Source organism: Chlamydotis macqueenii, chromosome 2, assembly GCF_036417535.1.
Source record: "Chlamydotis macqueenii isolate bChlMac1 chromosome 2, bChlMac1.mat, whole genome shotgun sequence".
Taxonomy (NCBI): domain Eukaryota; kingdom Metazoa; phylum Chordata; class Aves; order Otidiformes; family Otididae; genus Chlamydotis; species Chlamydotis macqueenii.
In genome coordinates, this window is record NC_141557.1 from 48,723,345 (window position 1) to 48,748,544 (window position 25,200).

Below are 25,200 nucleotides of genomic sequence, written 5' to 3' on the forward strand. Positions count from 1 at the left end.
CTTTTGCAAAATCTGATTTTTTTTTTCTTTTTCTTCAGGTTGATGCAACTTGAACTAATTTTAGCTCCCTAAATTTCTTTGGTTTAACTGTAGCAATAGGAAAATCTGTCACTATTTTTATAATACAGTCCAGAGATTTTCATCGAACTAAAAAAAATATACCATGTGATAATAATCTTTTTTTTTTTAATGCGAACCAATGGTATTTAGAAAGTGCTAGTCTAGGCCTTCTGCAATTCAGCTGTACATGTCTAAATTGTTTATACATATTTCACATTTCTGAGGCTTTCTTCCCTACTATGCAAACCAGATCAACTGTATGAACCAGGTCATTCTCCAAAATCTGGAGAGTATAAGACAGTAGATTCAGAGATGTGCCAACAAATGGTATGTGCATGTACCAGCTATTTCCGTGCGGGTTCTGAGAAAGGACACTTCTGTAAGAAAGTATTTTTTACTGTTAATCAAACCAGAATGTTTCATTCCTTAAAGGAATGTAAGCAGCCCATTCCAAACAGCAAACTCCTGTTATTCTACAATGGCCACTTATGTTTCTTAGAAATCTGAAGGGCTGAATCAACAGAAAACAATACCTGCTGGGATAATTTTTTCGCCCCGATTTTTCACATCCCCTTCGTTTTCCATGGGGTATTGTGACGACTGCTGAACAGATGCAACCTCTAAGTGTGCTATGAACAATATTGTATTTGGCTTGACAGTGGTTTTACACAGAGCCTGCAGAAGCAAGCCGTGCTCTCACCGACAGCACGCACTGCTTTAAAGCGCTTGGCTCTCTGACAAGCCAAGCTTTTGTGGATTTTTCCGTAGCAATTTAGGATGTTATCATCCCAGTTATCTACACTCGTGGTTGCAACAGGAGTGACTGCGCGCTCTGGTGCCCCCCCCCCCCGTTTACATGGCATTATATCAGACTAAACATGTTGCCAGCAGTCATTTTGCCAAATATGCCAGGCTGCAAAGTGGAGGAGCAGGGGGCAACTACACCCGCACTAGCAACACCCAGCAGACCTTTAGGAGAGCACCCAGCTGGGAATGGTGCTGCCTGGCAGCCACACCGGCCCTTCCTCGCCTAGGAGCAGACAGGCCACCCTAAATCCCAAGGGCCGACTGCTGAGGGCCACCAATGCCTTCCCATCGGGATGAAAGGCGGCTGCACGACAGCCGCAGGAGGGGCCACACCGGGGCGACAGCCGTCCCACAGCGAGCTGACAGGCTCAGGACCCGCCAGGCCGGCCTGCCCGAGGCCGACTCCCCTTCCCGTTACTGGCAGCCCCCACAGACGAAAGCCCACCGCTACGCCTGCCGCCATGTTACCGCCACCCCCCCTCCAACGGCACCACCTGAGGCGGGAGGGAGGTGCCGGCAGCCGAAGGGGCGGAGCGGGGCGGCCCGGCCCTAGCGCGCAGGGGCGGTGCCGATCACGTGGGCCGCCGCCGGCCCCGCCCCGCCCCAGCCCCGGCGGTAGCAGCGGCGGCGGCGGAGGCGCGCGCGCAGGCGTTGCACCTGGCGCCCTCCTCGGGGCTCCTCGTCGCCAGGACAACCGGCCTCGCCGCCGCGCCTCTGCCATGGTGAGCCTGCGGCCCGGCCCGGCCCGCCCCGCCGCCCCCCTCCCCACGCTCCGCCGCCGGGCGTTAGGGGGCTGGCCCGGCCGCTCGGGGCCCAAGGGCGGGGAGCGGCGGCGAGGCGGGGCGGGGTGGGCAGGTGGCGGGGCGGGCAGGGCTGGGCAGTCGCAGGGAGCGGGCGCTGGCCGGGCCGTTTGGAGGCCCCTGAGGCCGAAGGGAGGGTGGCGGCCGGGGCAGGCGTAGCTTCTGTGCTTGGCGGGCCGGGGGTGTGCGGGGTACCGTGGCGGTGCGGTTGTGGTGCCGGGCGTGGGGCCCTGCGGGGCACGGGGATGTGTCTGCAGGGGGGCTGTGCCGGCCCCCACTGTACCGGTGGGGAAGAAGGGGCCCATCTGTCTGTGTCTCTGTCCAGAGCAGGTGGGGCTGTGTGATCCCTCGCTGTAGCACAGGCGGGGAGAGGCTATGCCTACCTATCTGTGGGTGAGGTGTGATGGGTGCCTTGTCCCGCTGTATAACGCCGGAGCAGCCATGGCTGGAGTCTGCTTGTGTGTCGGAGCAGGTCAGGTGTGGCAGGGGTGCGTTGTCCCCTTGTATTAAACAGGAGAGGTAACGTGTGTATATGGGTGCATAAAGCGGCTGGGGTGTGATAGAGGTGTGTCGTCCCCCTGTGTAAAGTAGGGATGGAGCTAACCTGTGTGTCAGGGTGCAGGGCAGATGTGGGGTGTTACAGCGTGGATGCACGGGGTGCTGGGGTGGGGCACTGTGCTGGATGCTTGTGTGTATGCAGTAAGGCAGGGTGTGGCCTGGGATGTAACAGCGGTACGGTAGGACATGAGGGTACTATTACACCTCTGGTTTTCAGTATATGTGTCTATCCGCTATGATTTCGGCTTCAAAGATGTGTGTGTTTGTGTTGTAGTAGAGATGTGACAATACACACAGGGACATGACACTGTTGTGTGTATGTGTTGTGTCTGTATACTGCTGTCTGGTGTGGGCTTGTGTCTGTGTGTATATATAGTGAACACTGGGTGTGGCATAATATGTGGATATTTTTATAAGCATGTATGCTATGGGTGTGTCAGGGATTATCTGTAGTTTTATATGTATGTAGCAGACACAGGGTATGGTATTTTGTGTGTATAGAGTGGCAATTGTGTACACAAATATGTGTACGTATGCATAGCTGTGATGGTTTATGTGTATGCATTTATAAATACAATAGATTTATGGTATGCATGCAGTGGGCACAAGGTTTGTTGCATCTATGTGTGGAGGTGGTGTGTCACGGAGCATATGTGTGTGGAGGGTGCAGCAAAGGAGGAAGAGTGGTGGAGGTTTGCTCTGTGGGGAGAGTATGTGGGGATGTGGTACAGTACGTGTACGTCATGATGTTTGTGAAAGGAAGATGACAAGGCGTGTAAGGGGGAGTGAGTAGAGACAGGCATGGCATGTTTGGAAAGGATATTGATGTGGTCCCTGTTTTCAATTATAACTTAAGTGTCTAATGCCTTATTGCTTTGCAGTGATAGTTTTATAGGAAGAAGGCACAGTGTTTTAAGGCAGAAAATCACTTTATGTGTGTATTTATGTGTGTGTAATGGCAGTAGATTTCCTGTAGCAAGTTCTGGGGAGGGAGAGGGAGTGCTTGGCCTTACAAAGGGAAGGAGCATATCCCTGTGGTGTTGCAACTTTTCTTTCTCTTTTTCCTTTGCATGAAGGCTTGTTTGTGCTTCTTCTCTGTCTTCTCCTGCACTTTGCCTTCTGTTCCTTTGTGATTCTAGCCTGTATGTTTTGAACCGAAGCAAAACAACTTTGAAAACTAAAATGTGAGGTGGAATAAAAATATGGATAGACTGGGATTGCAGTATGCTTCTGTGTAGAGTCATGTTGGATTTGGTTTACAGAGATTTTAGGATGTATCTATTGCTACAAGGAGGAGTAAACATCAGTGAATGAGGCTGCAGATGGTGTAGTACTGGTGCACTGGTTATGATGTGACTTCATGACGTGTCCTACTTCGCATTAGTATTCCATCACACATCTTGCTGTATATTCTCTGATATGGAGTATCTTAAAAGTCAATTGAATACAATTTGTCTCATATTCTAAACTTAGGAACAATTACAGACTGAAAAACAACAAACAAAATGTTTTATAAACTGTTTCACAATATAAATAAATGTTTTCCATTTACCAAATTCCAGGTATGGAGTTTTCCATCATGGTCCATTTTGACATTCCTGATTAGATACCCTTAGCAGTTTAAACTCAGCAGACATAGAATCTGCAAAGAAGCACTAAATTGTTACTGTAACTGCAACAGGTAAAGTCTTGAAATTGTACCAGATATACTTTACTGCTGTGCAAATTCCTATATTGGGCAGGTCCTTAGTTGCACTTGACAGCTGATAAGAAAAGGATGAAATAGCGTCATTTTAAAATTCTTTTCATATTCTTCAGATATTTTATTCAATGACTGTTTATGCTTTAATTGTTCTCTGTTATAGGGTTAGTCCTGTTGAGGTTGTTCTTCTCCTCTTAATGCTTCGTAGCTGCATAGTTTAAAATTCAAGAAAGGTGAGGAAGGAATAATTAATTCTGACCAATTAACACCAGACCTTTTAGTATAGGGAATATGAGTGTTCCTACAAATCAGAGGACCATTAGCTTATTACTTTCTTATTTTGGCAATAAAGTGGAATATTTACTCATTTTTATTAAAATTAGGGATAACACAGGTCTAGCAGATGTGGAAAGTTTGAAATAAAAGTCAGATTTTCACTGAAGCGTGGCAACTATTTTTAGATTAGTGTAGAAAAGTAGTACTAATCTTGGCACTGTGACAATATCGATCTCAATGCCAGCAGAAGGCTACGCATTAACAGTACCTCAGCTGTTTTGTCAATTAGAAATCAGAATAACTGCACTATTGTTATCAACTTTTGTAGTAGTTCTGGTAGTGTTTCTACTGAATCAGAAATACACATAAATGGGATATGCTAAGTAGGACAAAACCAGATGAAATTGTGAAACCAGAGTTCTCCCTCACAGTTCGGACAGTAGCCTGGAGCTAGTTTAGACAATAGCCACAACATTCACTTGCATTCTTTCTAATAACCTTTTTAGGAACGTGATCCATATACTCCATAGATTTTTTCTTCTTCTTTTTTTTTTTTTTTTGTGTGTGTGTGTCTTTACATTTTAGCACAATGCAAAACAAAAACTGGCGCAATTTCTGATCATGCTTGAGCTGTGTGTTTTGGATGGTTTGATTTGAATGTGATAGGGTTGGAGTCCAGCTGTCTGTTGGAGCTTTTACAAAACAACTTTCCCACTTGAACTTTTAACACGGAGTGGGATATTCTAATTGTTTGTAAAGCTTCTGAGAAGGAAGACTGTAAACACACAGTAACTTCTAAATGGTGAAAGTCAGATTTTCATTCTTAAAAATGCAGAAAGTCTTTATCCATTTTTACAACAGAAAAACATACATATAAGGCATTAAAAGAATATAATGATGGAGTTAAAATTCACAGCGTACTGGTATTTCCTCTGTTAATTCCATGTTTATTTTTTAGGATCAATAAATTACTTGTGTGTCTCTATCAAAGTTTATAGTTATTCTAGAGCTTGAAGGTGTTTTTTACTAGTAGTTTGTGAAGATCAAACTTTTCTCACAGACTAATTTTTCAGAAAATGTACTGTGCTATGAATGTCTGAAAATCTGTGTATATAGTGTGATTCTGCAAGACTGCATGAAGCCAAATGGATTATTTCTGTGATGAGATTAATTTTGAGTACAGTCTCTGTGAATGATGTTGTGGTGAAAGCTACCTTAGGTTCTATTTCAGTATTTCTGTGTAGCGTCTCAAAGTTACTTGAATAGTCAAAGGGAAGTACCTTTCTTAGATGTTTTGAACTTAGGCTTTTGCAAATTGCATCTGGGTGTCTGATGCCTAAGGAGGGATTTGTTATTTACCTGGTCAAGAAAAAGAAAGCACAGAATCTGTAAGAGGCATAATTTTTACTGACTCACATCCCCCACACCTCCCCCTCTCAAAAGAACCCAACCAAAACTCTGAGTCAAACTACAGTACGAATTTATGAATTTAAGCCTTTAAATGGACTAAAATAATTTCAACTGGGTACAGAGAGGTAATGGAAATGCAACAATAGTTGCCTTGTTTAAAATACAAGGGAAACTCAAGTGATATGATCAATTACAGCCAGTCTCTTGATTGATTCCCTCTGGGTTGTTAGCTTTGCCTGGGAGGAACAACTGCACTAGTGCTAGAGGAGGCCAGGAGCTAGAAGTGTGCCCTTTTCTGGGCTTGTGCTTTTATGGCTGCTTGGAACCACAAACTGCTGCTGTGTAGCCCAAAAGAAAGTACTTAAAATTTGGTGTCAAGCTGCTTCATGGTATACTCTCTTTTTCTATCCCAGTGTTTTCCTGTTTTCTTCTTCAGACAGAAGGAAATAGTAAACTCTGTTTTCATTGAATTTGATTGCTGTTCAACTGGTTAACCAGTATGTTCTGTAAATTTAAATCAATAAGGAGACAAGGCATCATCGAATCTCCATAAATGTGAAACTCTACCAGTTTGTCAAGTTTGTCTGTCTTCAGAGGTTGAAATTGAGGTCAGAGCTTCACAGAGGAGAGGCATTTCCATATCATGACTTGATGTTATGTAGTAGTTATCTGAATATTGAGGGGCAAGATGTCTGAGTGTGCTTCTAGTTCTGAAATTTGTCTGTAACCTACTTCTTAAGCAAAAGTATCAAGGTTATTTTATTTATGCAGAAATTCAGGAGCCATAAATTTTGGCAAATACTAACAATTAAGTGAGTGTCCAGTTTCTCCTCTAAATCTCAACTTCTTACCTTTCTTGGAACAAGATGTTAGGAAATGCTGCTGTGATGCTATTTCCTTTGAAGTAAGTTTTATTTGCTGCATGTAATCATGAAGAGGTACCTAATTTTGTCTCTTTCTTGTAACTGAAAGCTTTTATTAATTATATACTATGTTTATGGTGTGTGCAGCCACAACGCAGATTTTGACATCTTTTTTTCTGGTTCATACTCTAGGGAGATTTCCTTGCAGAGAAGGTTTGCTCATTGTAATGAACATTTCACATTCTCAGTACTAGGAAAAACATCAGTTCTGACACGGTGTTTATAATGCAGATCAAGCACTGTTTTGGAATGGCTTTGTAGAAGCTATAGAGTCATTTCTGTAATGACCTATACCTTTTAAGTCTCAAATATATTTTTGAAGAGCAGTTATGTCGAGGGGGAAAATATTAGTACTCAAAAATTTTTGTTTCACAAGTGCTTAGATTCTGCTTCAACCATGCAGTCAATTTAATTTACAATTTGAGCTAAGTACAGTAAGAAAAATAATTGCCTTTCTGGATGTGGGATTGCGTGACTGGAGGGAGGACTCTGTCAGTTCAAATTAGAATGGTGCATACTCCTGGGGAAGTAGACCTGCATAAGAATCTTTGTGTGCACGCAGAATTTCAGGTCTCCATTGTCATGCTGTCAGTGTTATGGTGGAGACTGGGAATAAAACCTAGCCATATGTATGGCAGTAAAAACAACTATATGCAGAAGTGATGATTCAGAGGAGGGATTTTGAAAGGTGTACTCCTAAGGGCTCTGATGTATCTATGATGTCGATTAAATTTGGATGGCTGAGACTGAATGGCTGTCCCTAGCCAAATACTGCTGCATTGCAACAAACAGACACCAACTTTTCTCTTGGCCTGATTTTTCAGAAGCATATCGTGGTCTGAATGTTGAAGAGTATGTATTATATAGCATGATTGTACAAGACTGCGTGAAACCAAATAGATTATTTTTGAGATGAAACAAGTTGTAATTTGAGCACACAGTCCCTGTGAATGTTGTGGTGGAAGCTGCCTTAGAATCTATTCCTGTCATCTAGAGTCTCAGTTACTTGAGTAGTCAAAGGAAAGTACCTTTCTCAGGTGTTTTGAACTTAGGCTTTTGCAAATTGCGTTTGAGTCTCTGCTTGATCTTAAGGAGGGATTTGTTGTTTACCTGGTCGAAGAAAAGAAAGTACAGAATCTGTAAGATGCATAATCCACCCTTGTGATAGGCTACAGTCAACAGTCTCATCCATTTGGTTTTAATTCTCTGCCACAGATCTTTTGACCTCCACGCCTGTAATGTAGATGATACGAGTTTCCCCCTGTTCCATTTTAAAGTGATTTGTAAATTTGACTGTTAATTGAATGCTTTATTTTGGTTTTTTTGGAGTAATATCTAAATGCTTCCTCATGTACTTTTTTTTTTTTTTATTTGGAAGTGCACAATCTTAAAAGAGGAATAATGGATAAATATCTGAAGGAGGAAATTTTTTTTTTTTTAAAGAAAACAAACTGAAGAAAAGATTTACTGATATATGACTAACAGATGATGCGGATAAAACTTTGTCAAACCTGTTTTTTCAGCTGTCTCCTTATGCATGTTTACAGAATATACAGGGATACAATTATCACCTCTTTCCAAATTTCTTAGTATTTAAACAGTAGTTGTTAGATCTATTTATTTATTTATTTATTTTCCTTGTCTGAGCTGAACCAGTCTCTAGTTATGAAAGATTAGGTAAGGGGTAGTATATTTTTCCATGTGGTTCAGGTTTGTTTTGCCATCTCTGATAGTGGTTAGAACAAGATCCTTTAAAAGACAGTGTGAGCTAGGTGGATCATAACTTGAATGGAGGGTTAGTAATCCATGTAGCTTCTATCTGTCTCAGAGTAACATGCGGGAAGCAGAACTTGCAGAATTTTTTTGTAAATAATAGTGTAATGCCTGTTTCTCTTGGTTACTTATTGGATTGAACCTAATGTTTTCTATCACGCAGGCTACCAAATATCAGGTAGATGACGGCTAGTATTGGTAAAATGCTGTCTTTAAACTGAATTTTAGGCCTGCAAGTGATTGGATTAATCACTAATTCTGCAAACCATTGGATTTCCCCTTCATAATTTTAACAAGTTAAGGTAGGAAGTATCACACTCAAGTCAGTCTGAAATGTTGACATGGTACAGAAAAATTTCTGCAACTTTGAGTTTGTCCTGTGCCTCTTTGGTTTATATCAAAATTTACAATGAATTAAATGTTTAAATAAATCTATATCACGGCACCTTAAATAACAGTGCTGATAAAACAGCAATATGTGAAAATACGTTTAATGTGTGAGGCTAGTTCAGGGGATTGCTGTCTCTTTGGTGACTTTGTACGAGACAACATGAAGTCTTGGATTAAAGGATGGTCAGCTCAGCTAACAGGTCAGGCTAACTTGTCAGGCCTTAACCGTGGCTGCTTGCAATAATTAAGCCATACTCTTGAAAAGGCTTGACTGGTGATTTCCAAATATGTTCTTGGCAGCAGATGGCTGCCCTTCTGAAAAACACACAGGAAAGGGTGATGAGAGCTATTTGGTCTACTGAGAATGATTTGGTGTGCTCAAGACAGCAGGCAAGGCCATATCCAAGCACCTCCTGCTCCATGCTAAGAGGCAGCTGAGCTGGAACGGCCAAAGGCCTCAAGATACAGTTGTGCAGTTGCAGACATCAGCTCTGAAGTTCACAAATGACCTTAATCTGTCACCCAGTGAGACAGGGCCTTGCAGAGCCAGACTGATGCCCTCCAGTAGCGTACGAATACCAGTGCTGGCAAAACAAGAATGATGGCCCTTCTGGAGGAAAACCAAGGAGCAAAGTGGGTAGTGTGGCCAGCTGCATCTGCCTAGCAGGTTTTATTATATTGGATAGAACTTACTCTGGGGAAACTTTAAAAGCAATGTAGCCCTTATAGGCAGCCCGAGGTCAGTTGAAGGCATTATGAAAAGACAGCAAGATGTTACCAGCTGTATTTGATTTTGTTCTCTGAAGGTAAGGCTTAACTGTGTAAGATGACCTACGCAGAAGGAACAAAAGGCTTTCATATGATGTGTTAGTTGCGTTTGATCAGTTAGTTTGTCACAGTGCTGGAAAAGAAAAGATCCTGAGGAAAGACCAGTGCAAAAGATCCAGTGGGTATCTGGCAACAAGGAGGAAGCTACAAGACTATTGAAGATGATGCCTTGGGCTCTGGTAAAGAGCGTCTGAGGGAAAAAGAGGTTACCAACCACAACAGACCAGGATGGCTGGGATTTTAAAGTGCACAATGTCAAAGCCTGAGTTGGAGCACAAATAGCAGCTGGAGCATGGGAGTGAAAGCCTGGAGGGCAGATAGTGTCTGTGTGTTGAAATAAAAGACTTTCCCAGTCTGTCTCTGCTGTAGACAAGCTTGGTTCAAGATGGCATCACCTTTCAAGGTTCAGTTTGGTGTGTCGTAGTTTTACTGATTATACAGAAAGCTTTACCATGGGTTATAATTTAACACCAACCCTGTGCCATCAGCTGTTGTCTCTTAGATATCACTTAGTTCTGTTGGCAATGCATGTCCCTTTGCTTGTCTAACACTCCTTTTGTTGCCTAGATACAGTTACATTTTGCTACTTGCATGGTGTTAAGTGAGTGTGCCTGTCTAATGCATTAATTGTACATTTCTGGAGGAAGCACCAGCTAGCAGCAATTCTCTGACCGTTAGAGAGCACTCTGTAGTGTAACGTGAGATAATTCTAAATTTGTAGTAAAGGAAGATTGTTTTCCTTTTTTTTTTTTTTTCTTCCTCCTCCATTTTTCTGCAGTATTTAAATAGAGAGCTTTGTAGGATGCCATTCATTATTTTAGTGTGCTCATGAGCTGCTCTGGGTAGCAAAGCTGATCTGCAGGCTTTCCTGCCACTATAGCAAGAGGCAATTTCAGTAGCAGGGTAAAGGGGAAATTGCATAGGCAACGATGAGGAGAGATGAGCAGCAAGCTGGTGGGTTTTGTGTTTGGTAACAAAAAATCTGCACGTCGGGAACTGAATAAAACGTTAATTTTATTTTGTCAAAATTTTCCTTTAAAACATCTTGTTCTTACAATGCCTATTACTGCATAAGTAGTACTAAATAAATATTCTTCTTGCCAATAAAAACCTGAAAGACTTGATGCTTTTTACATATGGTAATATTTACAATTTAACTAGACGTTTGCTCTGTCAGCTGTAGGAGAAGGGAAGTATATGGAAGTAGTTCTAAACTACTGTCTCCTTTGACAGTGACCCAATGTTGGATTTTATTCCTGACTTGATAAAGAGTTCAGCCTTGTTTTCAGTATATATCTACCTTCTGGTTTTGCTGATGTTCTTTGAGGTCTCAGACTTCATTTTCCCTCTTGTCCAAATCTACATTTACCCGTAATGACTTGGTTTAGCAAGGTCTGTGATACGGAATGTTCTGATTCCAGATGAGAATTAATGAGATCTAAGTTCACTTGTCTGTTTTACCACAGATCTTGTGTGCTTTCATGGTGGTAACTTCCTTTTTTGCAACTTAATACAAAACAGTAATACACAAGAGTATTTCTGCACATTGCTCTTTAGTGGCCTTAAGTTCTGTGAAGATGGCATATGTGTCTCCTTTTACTGAATGACTGTTGCAATAAACTCAGTTAGGGCTATGTTTTGACTGTTCTTCTGAAAAATTATCCCAATATATACTATTGTTTTCAGACTTTAAACTGCAAGCTGTGAGTAGCATATAATATTAAGTTGACATATATGTGGATAATTCATAAATCTGTGAATTGCAAAGCTCAGAAGCAGTCAACCAGTTCTAAAACCGTTCTTGATGTACATAGTGTATTTCAGCATAAAGGCTGAAAGTAACAACAGCAACAGGCATCAGATGTAAAGCAGAACCAGAGCAAACCTGAACCTGTGGTCAGCCATGTGGAACTGCTTAAAGCCAAGAATGTCTCCCTTCTGAAGGAACTAGAATTGTCTTATTGAAATATATAAGCGTAGGTGTTTACACTTTGAACGTCTACAGCCAACAGTCTGTGAATAATTGTACTGCTCCAGTTGCAGGAAAAGGAAGCTTAATTAAGCTTGTTGGTCCTATTTAAAGTTGACAGTTTTATTGTTCTTAAATCTGTGGATAACAGTGCACAGGCTTTTGCTGGTGTGCCAAAATTGAGAAACAGTAGTATGTGGTTGGACTTGGAATCAGCCTAGACTACAGGCCAGTCAGTCTCACCTCTGTGCGTGGCAAGATCATAGAGCAGATCCTCCTGAAAACTGTGCTGAGGCACATGGAAGGTCAGGACGTGACTGCTGACAGCCAACATGGCTTCACTAAGGGCAAATCATGCCTGACCAGTTTGGTGGCCTTCTGTGATGGAGTTACAGCACTAGTGGATAAGGGGTGATGAACTGACATAATCTACCTGGATTTGTGCAGAGCATTTGACACTGTCTCGCACAACATCCTTGTCTCTAAATTGGAGAGACATGCATTTGACACTTGGTGGATAAGGGATTGGTTGGATGGCCACACTCAAAGAGTGGTGGTCAACGGCTTAGTGTCCAAGTGAAAGAAACCAGTGACAAGTGGCGTTCCTCAGGGATCAGTATTGCAACCAGTGCTATCTAACATCTTTGTCAGTGATGTGGACAGTGGGATTGAGTGCACACTCAGTCAGTTTGCCGATGGCGCCAAGCTGTGCAGTTCGGTCGACATGCTGGAGGGAAGGGATGCCATCCAGAGGGACCTTAACAGGCTGGAGAGGTGGGCCTGTGAGAAACTCATGCAGTTCACCAGGCCAAGTGCCAAGGTCCTGCACATAAGTTGGGGCAATCCCAAGCACAAATACAGACTGGGCAGAGAATGGATTGAGAGCAACTCTGAGAAGAAGGACTTGGGAGTACTAGTGGATGAGAAACTTAACATGAGCCAGCAATGTGCACTTGCAGCCCAGAAAGCCAACTGCATCCTGGGCTGCATCAAAAAAAGCACGGCCAGCAGGTCAAGGGAGGTGATTCTGCCCCTCTACTCTGCTCTTGTGAGACCCCACCTGGAGTACTGCAGCCAGCTCTGGAGCCCCCAAGATAAGAAGGACATGGACCACTTGGAGAGGGTCCAGAGGAGAGGGCCACGAAGATGATCAGAGGACTGGAGCTCCTCTCCTATGAGGACAGGCTGAGAGAGTTGGCACTGTTCAGCCTGGAGAAGAGGAGGCTCTGGGGAGACCTTATAGTGGCCTTCTAATACCTAAAGAGGACCTACAGGAAAGAAGAAACTCTTCAGCAGGGCCTGTTGTGATAGAACAAGGGGTAATGATTTTAAAATAGAAGGAGATAGATTTAGACTAGATATAAGGAAAAAAAGAAATTTACAATGAGGATGGTGAAGCACTGGCAGAGGTTGCCCAGAGAGGTGGTAGATGCCTCATCCTGGAAATGTTCAAGGCCAGACTGGGTGAGGCTCTGAGGAACCTGATCTAGTTGGGGCTGTCCCTGCTTCTTGCAGGGGGGTTGGACTAGGTGACCTTTGAAGGTCCCTTCCAGCCGTAACCATTCTGTGATTCTATGTCCCTGCTCCTTGCAGGGGGAATTGGACTAGATGACCTTTAAAGGTCTGTTCCATCCCAAATGATGCTATAATTCTATGTTCTGGAAGAAAAAATGGTTCTTGATGGCAGCCACAAAGAAATTGAAGTTTTCTAATCTTGCAGTGTTTTTGGGGGAGATATTTTCAGAATTCCTGGATGTGTGTTTTCTGCTGTCTCCTTTTCTTTATGAAGACAGAGCCAAGCTTGTATTCAACTTTTTTCATTCTTTGCTTGGTGTACCTTTTTTCAAAACCATGTCTTTTTGAGCTTCGTTTTTGCTTGGTTTTTTTTTTTTTTTCTTTTTTAAATCAAGAAGAAAAGCAAGTAGTTACCAAGTATGTAATGTGTGTTGAAAGTAGGATGGACAAGGGGTAAATACCCTAATGCTTGAGTCAGGAACAACATATTCTTGGTGAAGGACAGGGGAAAGATTTCTTCCGGTTGGTTTTTGTATTTCTGTTTTGTGTAATTTTCGTATTTGCCCTTTAGCATTCAGAATACTCTTGGCTATTTTGGATTACTCGTTCTGTCTTTTTTTTCTGGTAACGTGGACAGCAGTGGACTCCATAATGATCTTCTCTCTGCAGGGGAAGTGATTGCCTGTGGCTTGGAGTTCCTCTGGTCTGTGCCATGGTTCCTTAAATTCTGATTCACCTTCTGTTTTGTTTATTTCTGTGTTCCTCTGACAAAATGTCTCAAACTTAAATATTTACGATAAGTTGTAAGTCTGATGAATACATGTTGTTTGTTTAATGTTTCTGTTTTCTGTTGACTGATCCTTTTCTTCTTTTGTGGAAATGTTTTCCTATATAACCTTAGTATTGCTTTTCACTTGGGCATTCTCTTTCAGACTCTCCACTTTCTTTTTCTTAGGAGATGTGTTAGTAATATGAAGTTCTGGGTGAGAGATTTTTTTTTTTTTCAGTCTTTCTTGTAGCATTTCTTGTAGCATTTCTTGCTTCCCTTGCTTATATAGCAGTTGCTTCTGTATCTGTGGCAGTAAATTATTTGTATCATTAGATTATTATATTTTATCCATATTCACATACCTGGGCTAAAGTATTTACACTGTAGACAGTGAAGGAAGGGATCTGAATAACTGGGAAGTGTCCAGTTTCTGGTTTTTGTAATGGGACAGTTTTAGGACTGTGCAACTTGTTTGTGTTCATAAGTGTCTTGCTGTTGCTTGAAGTTTCGCTGCTGCCTAAAAGTACTTTATGTGGTGTAAGTGTGGCTTCTGATTGCTTGTTTAGTGATTGTTAAGTTACTCTACAATTTTTGTGCAGTCAAATCTTAGTACTAGGGAAGAGCAAGTGTGGGTGTGGCCCTGTTGTGTATATTGAAGTAATTTTACAGTATTACCACCTAACATGTTGAAAACTTGACATTAATAGTAATTTAAAAGAATTAGCACCTAAGTAGAAGGTGAAAAGACTGTCTAAATGCTCTTTTTCTTGTTGGTCATTTTAAATGATGTTTTTTCTTTCTCTTTCTAGGTTTTCTTAAATAATGATGAAGCCCTCATCAACAAAAAACTACCCAAAGAACTTCTTTTAAGGTAATTCTACATAATGTGTTAAGGAGTAAAAACCTGAGGATTGTACATTGCTTATCTGGCTTACAGGCTATCAAGTACTATTCATTCTTTCTTAAATCTGTCTTGAAATAAATAGCAACATATCTGATTTAACTCTGGGAATTCTTGAATTTGTTAGTCTTGATTTGTTTGAATGTGTTCAAATTATACTATGCCATGGAAGATGTAACTTAATAGTGATCTTTTCCTTGCATATCAGTGAAAGAAGTGAAATAAAATGTCCGAAAAGCTTTGGTGTGCAGAGAAGTCAGCTCCTTCACACTGCATAATGTATTATCTGTCTGAAGAGTCTATAATTTTTTCTCTAATGTAGTTCATACTCTTCATGTCATGAACTTTCTTATAACAAAATAAAATATAAATTCAACTTCAAAGTTTTCAAAAAGTCACTGCAGTGAAAAGTGCTGTCTGTTACCTTTACTGCCAGTCTCTGTTATATAAGGTAGAAACAAAAGGAGATTTTTTGTACTACACTCATTTGTCTAGTCATAAATTTCATTGGCCTGCTGGTGTGTGAGTAGACTACATTTGTAGGAGTTAGCTGAAACGCCAAGATCAGTAAGTTCAGCCCATGTTTGAGATGGATGTCTTCACACTCTCATCTTGTTGAAAGTTGATTTCAAGCAAAGTGTAAACTGCCAAATGTGGAGATACTGCTTGACTGGATTGTGTCCACTTCAGAGCTGGAACTGAACCAGCTCAGCAATGTCTTCTCTACCTGCGTATATATTTTGCTACAACCCACTCTTTGAGGGGAAAGAGGAGAAAAAAATGTTCGCTTGTAATGATGTGATTAGAGTTTTTGTGGTGGTTTTACTAAAATTGAGCTGATGATTTTGTCTTAATACAGTAAAGAGATGTTAGGGTTAGTTTGTGTGTGTGTGTCATTGCTTCCTGTTTGATTTGAAGTGGGAGAATGTTTCAAGTAATGGTATTTTGCATCTTGTGTTTGAAGAAAGTAGTCATAAAACATTTTGGCTTCTTTTTGTGCCAGTACTATCACAATACTCTCTTGATGGTATGAAAGAAGCAGTTTTTGTTAAAGGAATTGAATTTTAAAATGATTTTCATTTTTGTTGAGAAATACTCATTCCATATGGTGTCAGTGTTGTAAATTAGACTCATAGAACTGTTTAGAAAATGTGATTAAAAGAGACAGGTCACTGGAGGATGCCCTGAACAGAAATTTTAGTAACTTTGCTTTGCTGTACTCAATGCCACATATGAACCACCAGATATAAGTCAATTTAATATTCTGCCTCTTTAGCAAAGAATCACAATATGCAAGCACTTCTTTTGTAGCCGCAGAACTCTCCAAATATCAGTGGAAATGGCTGTCCTTTTCACTATTATGAGTGCCAGGCATCCCATTTATGTAATTCAACAGAATTTGTTGATATGGTTTAGACAGTGAAAAGTATTGTGCACTGAGATAGTAAAGACCTCTTCTTTCAAAAGAACTTATTGATTATGTAATGTGCATAATTTTTCATTGTAGGATAAAAAGAAAATATCTGTGAAGTTATATAGATATGAAATTCTTAAATTATTTTGATGCTAATTACACTAGTAACATCTATAAAATCAATGTGTTGAGGTTTACTGTGAGAATTCCTGCATCTTGCTTGTAGGTGTCAATTTCTTGAGTTATATATTCCACCTGCACCACATTTGGTAAGTTCTTGAAATTGTTACATTGGGAGTAGCTTGTTTCCTTGAGCAGTATGTTTATTCCAACATGTATCTTACTATACAGGGTATTTGAAAGAACTTGGCAGGAAAAAACCCATGTGCAAGTAATTGTACAGTACCAGTGGCCTAGCTGTTAGCTCTTGTATTCAAGATGACTTCTTACACAGCAACTTGGAAGATATATAGGTTCACCTTGGATTCAACCAACTGAGGAAGTGGTGCAACTAGGCACCGACATTACACTATCATGACGGTGTCTAAAGAAGCCTTTTGCATGGCTGAAGGGCTTCCTGGGGCTGGATTGACAAAATGAAATAGGCCAGTCCAAGCATACACAGAACTGAGTAAGCCAACAATCTAGTGCTTGTGCATGTATATCCTCTTTGCAATTGCACAGTGATCTACCAAAGTAGCATTGCAGCTGTTGCCAGAAGAGTTGATCTGAGAAATTGAATTGGGACAGTCGACTTTCTCAGTAAAAATCATGATGATCATGGTGACTGCTGGGACTTGAGTGATGGTCTGCCCATAGCCAGAGAGAAATAAAGTCCACATTTCATAATATCCACAATATTGTGGTGGCCATCAGGGCTTTGGAATGGAGAGGAAGGGGATGGATGGGAGAGATGCTTTGTAAACCTCCTTTTGAAATTGTAATGCTGCAGAGACAAACTCACAAGGCCAGAGGTAGAGCATGTTATAGAGAGTGGTATGATAGGACGTGGGTCTGAGTTCTCTCCTCTATGCAGAGTGTAGATAACTAGGGAAAGTAAGGGACGCAAACCTGACTGCCTAAAGTATTGTCAGTGGGGAATTTGTTTTATGCTCCTGCACGTAAATGTATTTGTAAAACTGAGCCTGAGTGTCTTTCAACACCTAAAACAGTTTATGCTCGTGCTACAACATGTTTTAAAATTGTCTTGCCATATGATTATGACAGGAGAGATTAAATATTGCTGCACTGAGTGTAATTAATATCCTAATTATTTTTACTATATTAACTATGCAGTCTACCTTTTAATTAAACAAAGAGTAAACCAGTTGTGGTGGAAACACTTTGCTCACAGTGCCAGAACTGAGTAGTAAATACTGTTGAAAGTGTCATAAATGCACTTCATCTGTTGCTTACTTATATCAGATGTGTATGAAAACTGCTGGAAAGCACTACAGCTTTTTTTTTTTTTTTTTTCCCCCTTAAAAAAAACCACAACATAAAATTTGACACATGGAAAAAAAGTGGTTAATATCTTGTTACAAATATCCAGAAATGAAATGTAGACACAGTTTTTTCTATTGCAAGAATTGTCTTGTTCTCATTTGTATCAAGTATTTAAACTTCTGTAATCTGACTATAACAAGCAATCCAATTTTTTTTTTCTCTAAATTTGAGAAACCTTTTTCTGATAGTAGACTTAGGAACTACTACTACTATTCTAAAATGTATTAATTGGTTGCTATAATTCCATACTCTAAAGTTGGACAAAGTAAGCCCTTGGTCTTATACTGCAGTTCTTACTCTTTCTCATTATTATTAATCTAACAACCATAATTAGATTGGAAGGTTTTCAGGACAGTGTCATGTCTCTTGCAGATTTTTTACAGAATATCTGCTATGCTTGTAAGTAAATAAAACCCTCAGATTAAGCAAGAAGCTCATTTGAAAGGTCATGAAACCAGACATTATTTGTTCCTTCTCAAGTAGACCCAGATAACTGGGCAGAGGAGGAAGAGGATACTTGACTAATGTGGACAGTGGTGATTTTGAAGAAGGCCCTGGTTTGAAGGGACCAGTTATGCTTTGAGCTAGGTAGAATAGCTTGAGTGGAGAGAGGGAGGTGTTTAATTTGTAACATTTTCTATGTTTATGTTAATTTATTTTTATTTGTAATATTGTTTTTTTTTTTTTTCCTGTGGAAGAAGTAGGCTGCTTCTAAAAACTTTGATTTGTAGTACTGTTCAAGCTAAAAGAAAAATGATCACCCCTGTTAGCTGTTGCAGTTGACAAGGAGTGCTGTTTCCCCTCCTCTCTTAATATATTACAAGAAGTGAAAGGTTGAATAAATACTCAATCGTATGGTGTTTGAGTAACAATGAGGTGGTGGTATTATAAATCATGTAATTTAAACAGTGTTTTCAGACAATTTTAGCTTTTTTTTTTTTTTCTTAGCCTGGGTGTTTGTCGAAAAGCATAATTTGATTATACGGTACATTAGTAGTGGATTTGCATTGGTGTCTGAAGTTAATAAACCCATATCTATCATCAGAAGAATCGGCAATCAAGTCAGAGATAGACTACTGCGGTTTTAACTGTACCAACTTTTCCAGTAAGATGTCACAGCTTTGAAGATGATAGTCTCCCCCCCCTCGCCTTGTGAATTGCTATAAAAAAAACAAATGTGTTTTTAAAGTTATAGTATGAGTTTGAAAAGCATTGGAAATAAAAAAAAAGCTTAAGTGAATGTAATTAATATTAGAATGTTCTGACTTTCAACAGCTTCCAAAAACATTTTAAAATGTTTTATACTTGATAAAAAAAAAATAAAAAAAATGTTTGAAAATAGAGGTATAACCAGTACTTTTGGCATGTAGAAGGACAGATAACATTTATTCATTTGAATTTTAATTGCTAACATTCTGTGCGATAAGATTTTCCACCAAAATGGCAAGCTTCAGAAACAGATATTTATTTCTTTGGGCGACTTTCTGTCTACAAAGTACCAACTTCATAAATTGTACCACAAATGTAGAAGCTATTACGAGTTCTACTACGGACATACTTATTAAGTCCATGTACTTGAATAATAAGTCTTAGTCATCAGACTCAAAATTTAAGTGCTTGGTCAAAAGAGGATAAGCAAAGTTTTGGGACTCAAATTAGGAGAGGAACCCAAGAGCTGTGTTTCAGCAGCAGCTTTTGTTGTATACAAAGATATGCAGCTTGTGAGTTGGCTAATGAAGCATTATATATGTTTTCATGTTTCTGGTCTTTTTTTTTATTACTGCACACTGCTTTTTGCTCGGCCTTTAGTGTTTTCATGTCCTGATTCTGGCTGGGATGGAGTTGATTTTCACCTGCACTGGGAGATGAACTGGAGCTGGTGGCTCCTGTGGCTGGGGAACACACCTGGGATAGGTTACTAATTAGCCAACAGCTGGGATAGTTTACCCAAATTGGCCAAAGGACTTTTCCATCCCATGTGGCATCATGCTCAGTGTTATCAGTGAGGAGGGTGCTGAGGGTAGTCTCCTGCTATGTGGGAAGATACTGTGCATTGAGATTTGTTGTGAGTTATTGTACTGTCTTTACAGTACAAATCGCTGTTTTGTTTTCTTCTGTTATCTCTTTTAAATTTATTTTTTGTTTCATCTCAACCCATGTGTTTTTGCTGCCTTTTGTTTACCAATTCTCCCTTCTGTCCCACCGGAGGGTGGGGGGACTGAGGGAGAGACTGCGTAGTCTGGTCCCGATTGGGGCTAAACTACAACATTTCATTATTATAGAGAAGAAAAATTACCAGAAGCTTAAAATTGGTGAAGTCAGACATAGTATTTGATGTGTTTGAAGTGATGCTTTACTATCTGTGTGCTTAACTGTGGGGGAAATACAAAAGAAATACAGCAAAGGTTACAGCAAGAAATTGTTATAATGCCATTGGTATTTTTTAGCTAGGTACTGTAGGTACTTAAATGGCTCACAATCGCTGTAAAATTTGGCTGCTGTATCTTAGCATACAAAGTACCAACTGGTGGGTCAAAGAACTGAAAAATATAAACTTGTATCTGGAAGTGTTCTTAGTTGGTAAGAATTTTGTAAGCAGACAATGCATGTATTTTGAAGGAGGAGGGGGATCTATGATCTCAAAATTCATTTTCCCCGCTTTAAGGATTTGTGTAATTAAATAGGGCAACATTTTGCCCTGAGTGGCAAAGACTGCTATTCAGTGTTTTACAATCTCAGGAAAACATTCCAGTTCCATAATGCACATCCAGTCTTTTGATTTTAGACCGTGTTTTGCATCTCTTTGAAGTCCTCTATAGTAGTGTGCCAAGCAATTACAATATAGCTGTTTAGAATCAGAAACAACCAAATTGATACAAGTACATAAACTGCGCTCATACAGATTATGAACTGAATTGATTTTATAGGAGTTGCTTATTGAAGTAAAACTGATTTCCTTTCTGTGTATTTACACAGATCTATGGTTTCTGTGAAGGAAAGTCTAATAGTTCCTTGTACAAGTAACTTTGATTAACTAAAGTAAATCCTTTGATTTAGCATAGCTGAAATACACCTGTCCAAGGAATTAGTGCAGAGCAGCTACAACACTCCACTCTCACACTAACTGCTCAGTGTAGAAAACTTCTAGATAAAGATGAGGGAAATATTTGTTAACGAGAAGTATGAAGACTTAACATTGACAGGAAGTGAGCAAGAACAGTACAACTGGTAACAGCATAAAATCAAATCCAGGCTTACTCCTGTGGAGTCATATGAAGTAGGAATGGGGTTTAAAATTTTTAAGTGATTTACCTCAAATTCAGGACAGAACTTCTGCTCTGAGAAAACAAAAGACTCAATAGCTTGGTGGCCAGCGTACCCCCTTCAGAATATGGAAAAGGTCTCATGTTGACCTTTTTTTTTTTTTTTTTTTTACACTGCTTTTTTTTTTTTTTTTACACATGTATTGTTTGTCTGCTTATTAAATTCTTGCCAAGATGAGTTCCAGATGCAAGTTTATATTTTTTTTCAATCCTTTGCCTCATCAGTCAGCACTTTGTACACATTTTCTGAATTCTTTATATGAGATGCTGAACACTTGCAAGTGATTATATGATCAATTAAGTTTGGCCTTTTGAAACTAGAGTAGGTAGCTGCCATCCTCTATTTAATATGTTTAAGTGGTTTGGTTTTGTTCACAAACAAATGCAAGAGTAAGCTTAAAACTGAATGTTTTGGGCAGAGACAGTTCAGATGAAATTCCTTTAAAATTGTGAGTGAGAGGCTCTAAGAACACAGGCAGAAAATTGCACGCTAGTGCTATTGTATACTGTGTTAATGCCGAAGAGGAGATCTGGGAATGGAAGACGTTTGGTGTTTTGTGTTTTTCGTTGTTTGGTTTGTTTTTTTTTTTTTGTCAAAGTGCTGAGTAAGATTTGTGAATTGTGAAAAAGAAATATTTTCTTTAATATCTCTGCTTGAACAGTTGGGACTTTCTTATAAATGGAGTGCTTCAGCATTACCTACTTCAACTGCAGATACTATCTCTCAGTAAGAACACACTGGTGACAAAGGATTAGTCATACTGTAACAAACAAAAGTAAATAACAAGCATTTGAAGCAGGAGTAACAGCTGAAGGGGATATAGTAACAACTTACACAACTCTTAGAGCAATACCTTACCATTTATTTTGTTTCATTTTGCTTTTCTTTTATTTGCTATTAAGCTTTCCTTTAGAATCCGTTCTTTAACTCCTGAAGACTTAATTCTATTTAGAGTTTTAGTTACCTTGAAACTAGAGTCTTATTTAAACTCGGTCTCTTGATTAACAAATTATCGAAGCCAAATGTTCAGAAGTATCAGTGATATAAAGAAGCCATGCTTCTTATATGGAGCTTTGGGAGGCAGAGGGGCAAATGTTGTTCTTCCTCATTTCCATGCAAAAAGTGTCATCAAAACATAAAGGCAATTCAAAAGATACTCTAACTCCCTAGGGAAAAAAAAATGTTAAATATTGATGCTAGGCTGTTTAAATAACAATACCAAATACTTAAACTTTTTTTTTTCTGTAACTCTTGAAGTATTTATAGAAGAGGTGAGCTTTCTTATATGTAACTACCTGATGAAGATACAGGCATCAGGAAGATAAATTTTTTGTTTGAGGTCATCGTCCAGGCCGATAGCCGAGCTAGAGGCTGGATCAAGTCTACCAAATCCTAGTCCAGCTACTAACCAAAGTTTCCATAACCTTTATGGCTGTAGTGATCATCTTTTATGGAGCATCCCTAGGCTGTGTACCACCAGTGCATCATGTTATTTATCCAAATCTCTGCCTAGCCAATAGTGTGTCGGGTGGGTGTGGTTGATTTGCAGCTGTTTGGTACCTGAACTATATAATCCCTTCACTTGTGGGAAGAAATTGAGTAGGGTAGCTGGAATGGCCAGCTGGTTCGACTGGGACTGTGAGATGCAAGTTAAACCACTCTGAACTAATCATTAGGCTAACTGTTTTTATTTAGTAAGTTGTGTTTTAGTTGCCAAATTTGTACTTCAGAAAATCACTTCATAAAAATAAAATTTATATTAAAAAAAAAATACAGAATAGCTGAGGTTGGAAGTGAACCCTGAAGACAGCATAGTCCAACTCCCCTGCTGAAAGCAGGGTCAGCTGGAGCAGAGTTGTTCTTGGCATTGTCCAGTTGAGTTTTGAATATCTCAAAGTGTAGACTTGATAAACCATCTAGTCAATATGGTCTTGTGTTTGACAACATTTCGGGGGGGGGGGGGGAATCTTTTTTTCAAGTGAGATTTCTTGTATTTCAGTTTGCATTCATTGCCTCTTTTCTGTCACTGGACATAGCGCTCACCAGGACCCCCAGGTACTTCTGCAAAGCTGCTTTTGAGTCAGGCAGCCCACAGCCTGGCTGTATGGGTATGTGAGGTATCCTCCCCAAGCTGTGTCTCCTTTCATGAATTCCTGTCTGCCCGTAAGTAGGAGTTAATTTCTCATTTATCAAATACTTTTCTGTAAATTGGAAATCTTCAGCTGAGCCCCGTTTACACCCTAATGGTGTACAGAATTCTGTCTACTGATTGATGCTTAAAAAAAAAAAAAAAACCCAAACAAACCAACTAACAACAACAAAAAAAAACCCAATAAGCACCTGTGCTCTAGATAAGAGCATCTATAGCTAAAACTTTGATTAAAATCCTGCTAATGAAGCTTAAGAGTAATATGAGCTGCAACATGCAGGGTTCTAGAAATTACAGAACATTGTAGCTCATGCAGCACATACAAGAGTTGATTAAACTGGACAAACTGTGGGGCTTTTAAAGTTAGAAGTCTCGATCGTCCCACTCTACAAATATTCCATGGAGGATATTGTGGAGATGTTGACGTGCATGAAGGATGAGTGTGGGGGTATTGGGAGTTTTCTTAGCTTGTTACCACTTAATTTCTAGGTAAAGCACATGACTTGCCTTGTCCTTTTGTTTGAAAGACAGCATTTGGTCTTTAATTAATATTGCCTTGGGAAAGGAGAATGTTTGTTTGTTTGGTTTTTTTTTAATAAAAATAATCTAACCAACTCGTAGTGAAGAAAGGATTGTGAAACTTTCTACTTCAGCTTTGCTTTTGGAAGCACTGCAGTGAGATTCCTAATCAGTATTATTGAAGACCTAATGATGTTAAATATTAAGATACTTTTCTAATAACAGTTGTTAAAGTTTTTCTTCTTAAGATTCTCATGTCTTGCTGTTACATGAATCAGGACAACCAATGAAATGAGGTGATTGCTCAAAATTGATAGATGACGAGCTATTTTGAGTACAACAGTGTTAAGCAAGGATGCTGAAACTGATTCTAACATATATCTGACCTTTTGTGAAAGACTACATAAAATCTATTTCACGGGCTGAGCTTTTTTTGGACACTTACTATATGTAAGTTTGAGTCTTTAACTCAACTTCTACAAGGTTACAAAATACTACCTTTTAAATCGCATTATGCATCCATAATATCCAAGTAAATATAAATCAGAGATGCAAGAGAGATGCACTCGTGCTTTCTTCTGGATTTCATTTTCAGGCTAAAGTTAGTCCATGACTTGCATAATGTAGTTGTATCTATTAGCTACATATTTTTTGACCATGCAAAAGAAATTACCACGTAATGTAATTGCTGTGTTCTGTATGTTTGGCAGTAAATTAAACAGAACTGGCCCTTCTTGAATTTATCAAAGTGTTTTGTTTCAGATACTAAGGAAACTTGGTACTGAAAATGTTGCAGTTGCGTTACATATGGTCATACTTTATGAATAAGTAGAACTTATTTATTTTTTAAGGAGCAAGGAATATGATCCACTTGTCTTGCAAGAAATGTATAGGCTATAAAAAGTTAGGTGCTGTCTTGTAACTATAAAATTAATCCAATGGAGCTGATTATTTCTCAAAAAAGCTGACTTCTATTTCAACTGAAAATAGACATTAGGCATCCTGTAGACAGTCTGTGATTTTCCAGTTGCTAATACTTGTGTAAGGATTGTGTAGCAATAACCATCTGGGCAAAAGACAAGGAGATTTGGCTTGTTAAGAAATGTTTTATGGTGCCGCGTTTGTTATTGAAAGACTTACTGTGTAGATCTGCTGAGAAAGACATCTTATACTGAGTAGTTTGCAAGTGGAAGTTGCAGGGGTAAAAGTCACTTGAAAGTTTTGGAGTGTCTCACACAGTTTCTAGTTCAAGTGCTTTACTTCATAAAGTAGCACATCCGTAGTAAAAATGGATTTGTTGTAATAATTGACCTGGAAAGCCAAGCACTGGATGAGTAAGTGGATGTGTGCTTCATGTGGAAATTTGGTGTTTGTCAGCCTTTAGCGACATTCTACTGAAAACAAGCCTGACAGAAATGTGCTAAAAGATACTTTAAAAAAAAAAAAAAAAAAAAAAAAACCAACCACAAAATAGTCAGAATCTCCAAGCTTTTAATATTCCTCACTGTTTATATTTCCAAGACAAGTATTATTATGTTGTTTTATTGAATAAGATATTACTGCAATTTACAAATGGAGCAGGTTCTTACCTGCAAAATTGATGGAAG

General features: G+C 39.5%; 1 protein-coding gene across 1 annotated transcript in view; it reads left to right on the forward strand.

Annotated features, from left to right (window-relative positions):
- Positions 1-1,160: 1,160 nt before the first annotated feature.
- Positions 1,161-25,200, forward strand: part of LOC147601656 (uncharacterized) — a 32,453-nt gene continuing 8,413 nt past the window's right edge. Inside the window, exons 1-2 of the mRNA XM_086741470.1 lie at positions 1,161-1,589; positions 14,590-14,651. Of these exons, the coding sequence (XP_086597596.1) occupies positions 1,161-1,589; positions 14,590-14,651 (491 nt within the window). The remainder of the gene's footprint in view (positions 1,590-14,589; positions 14,652-25,200) is intronic.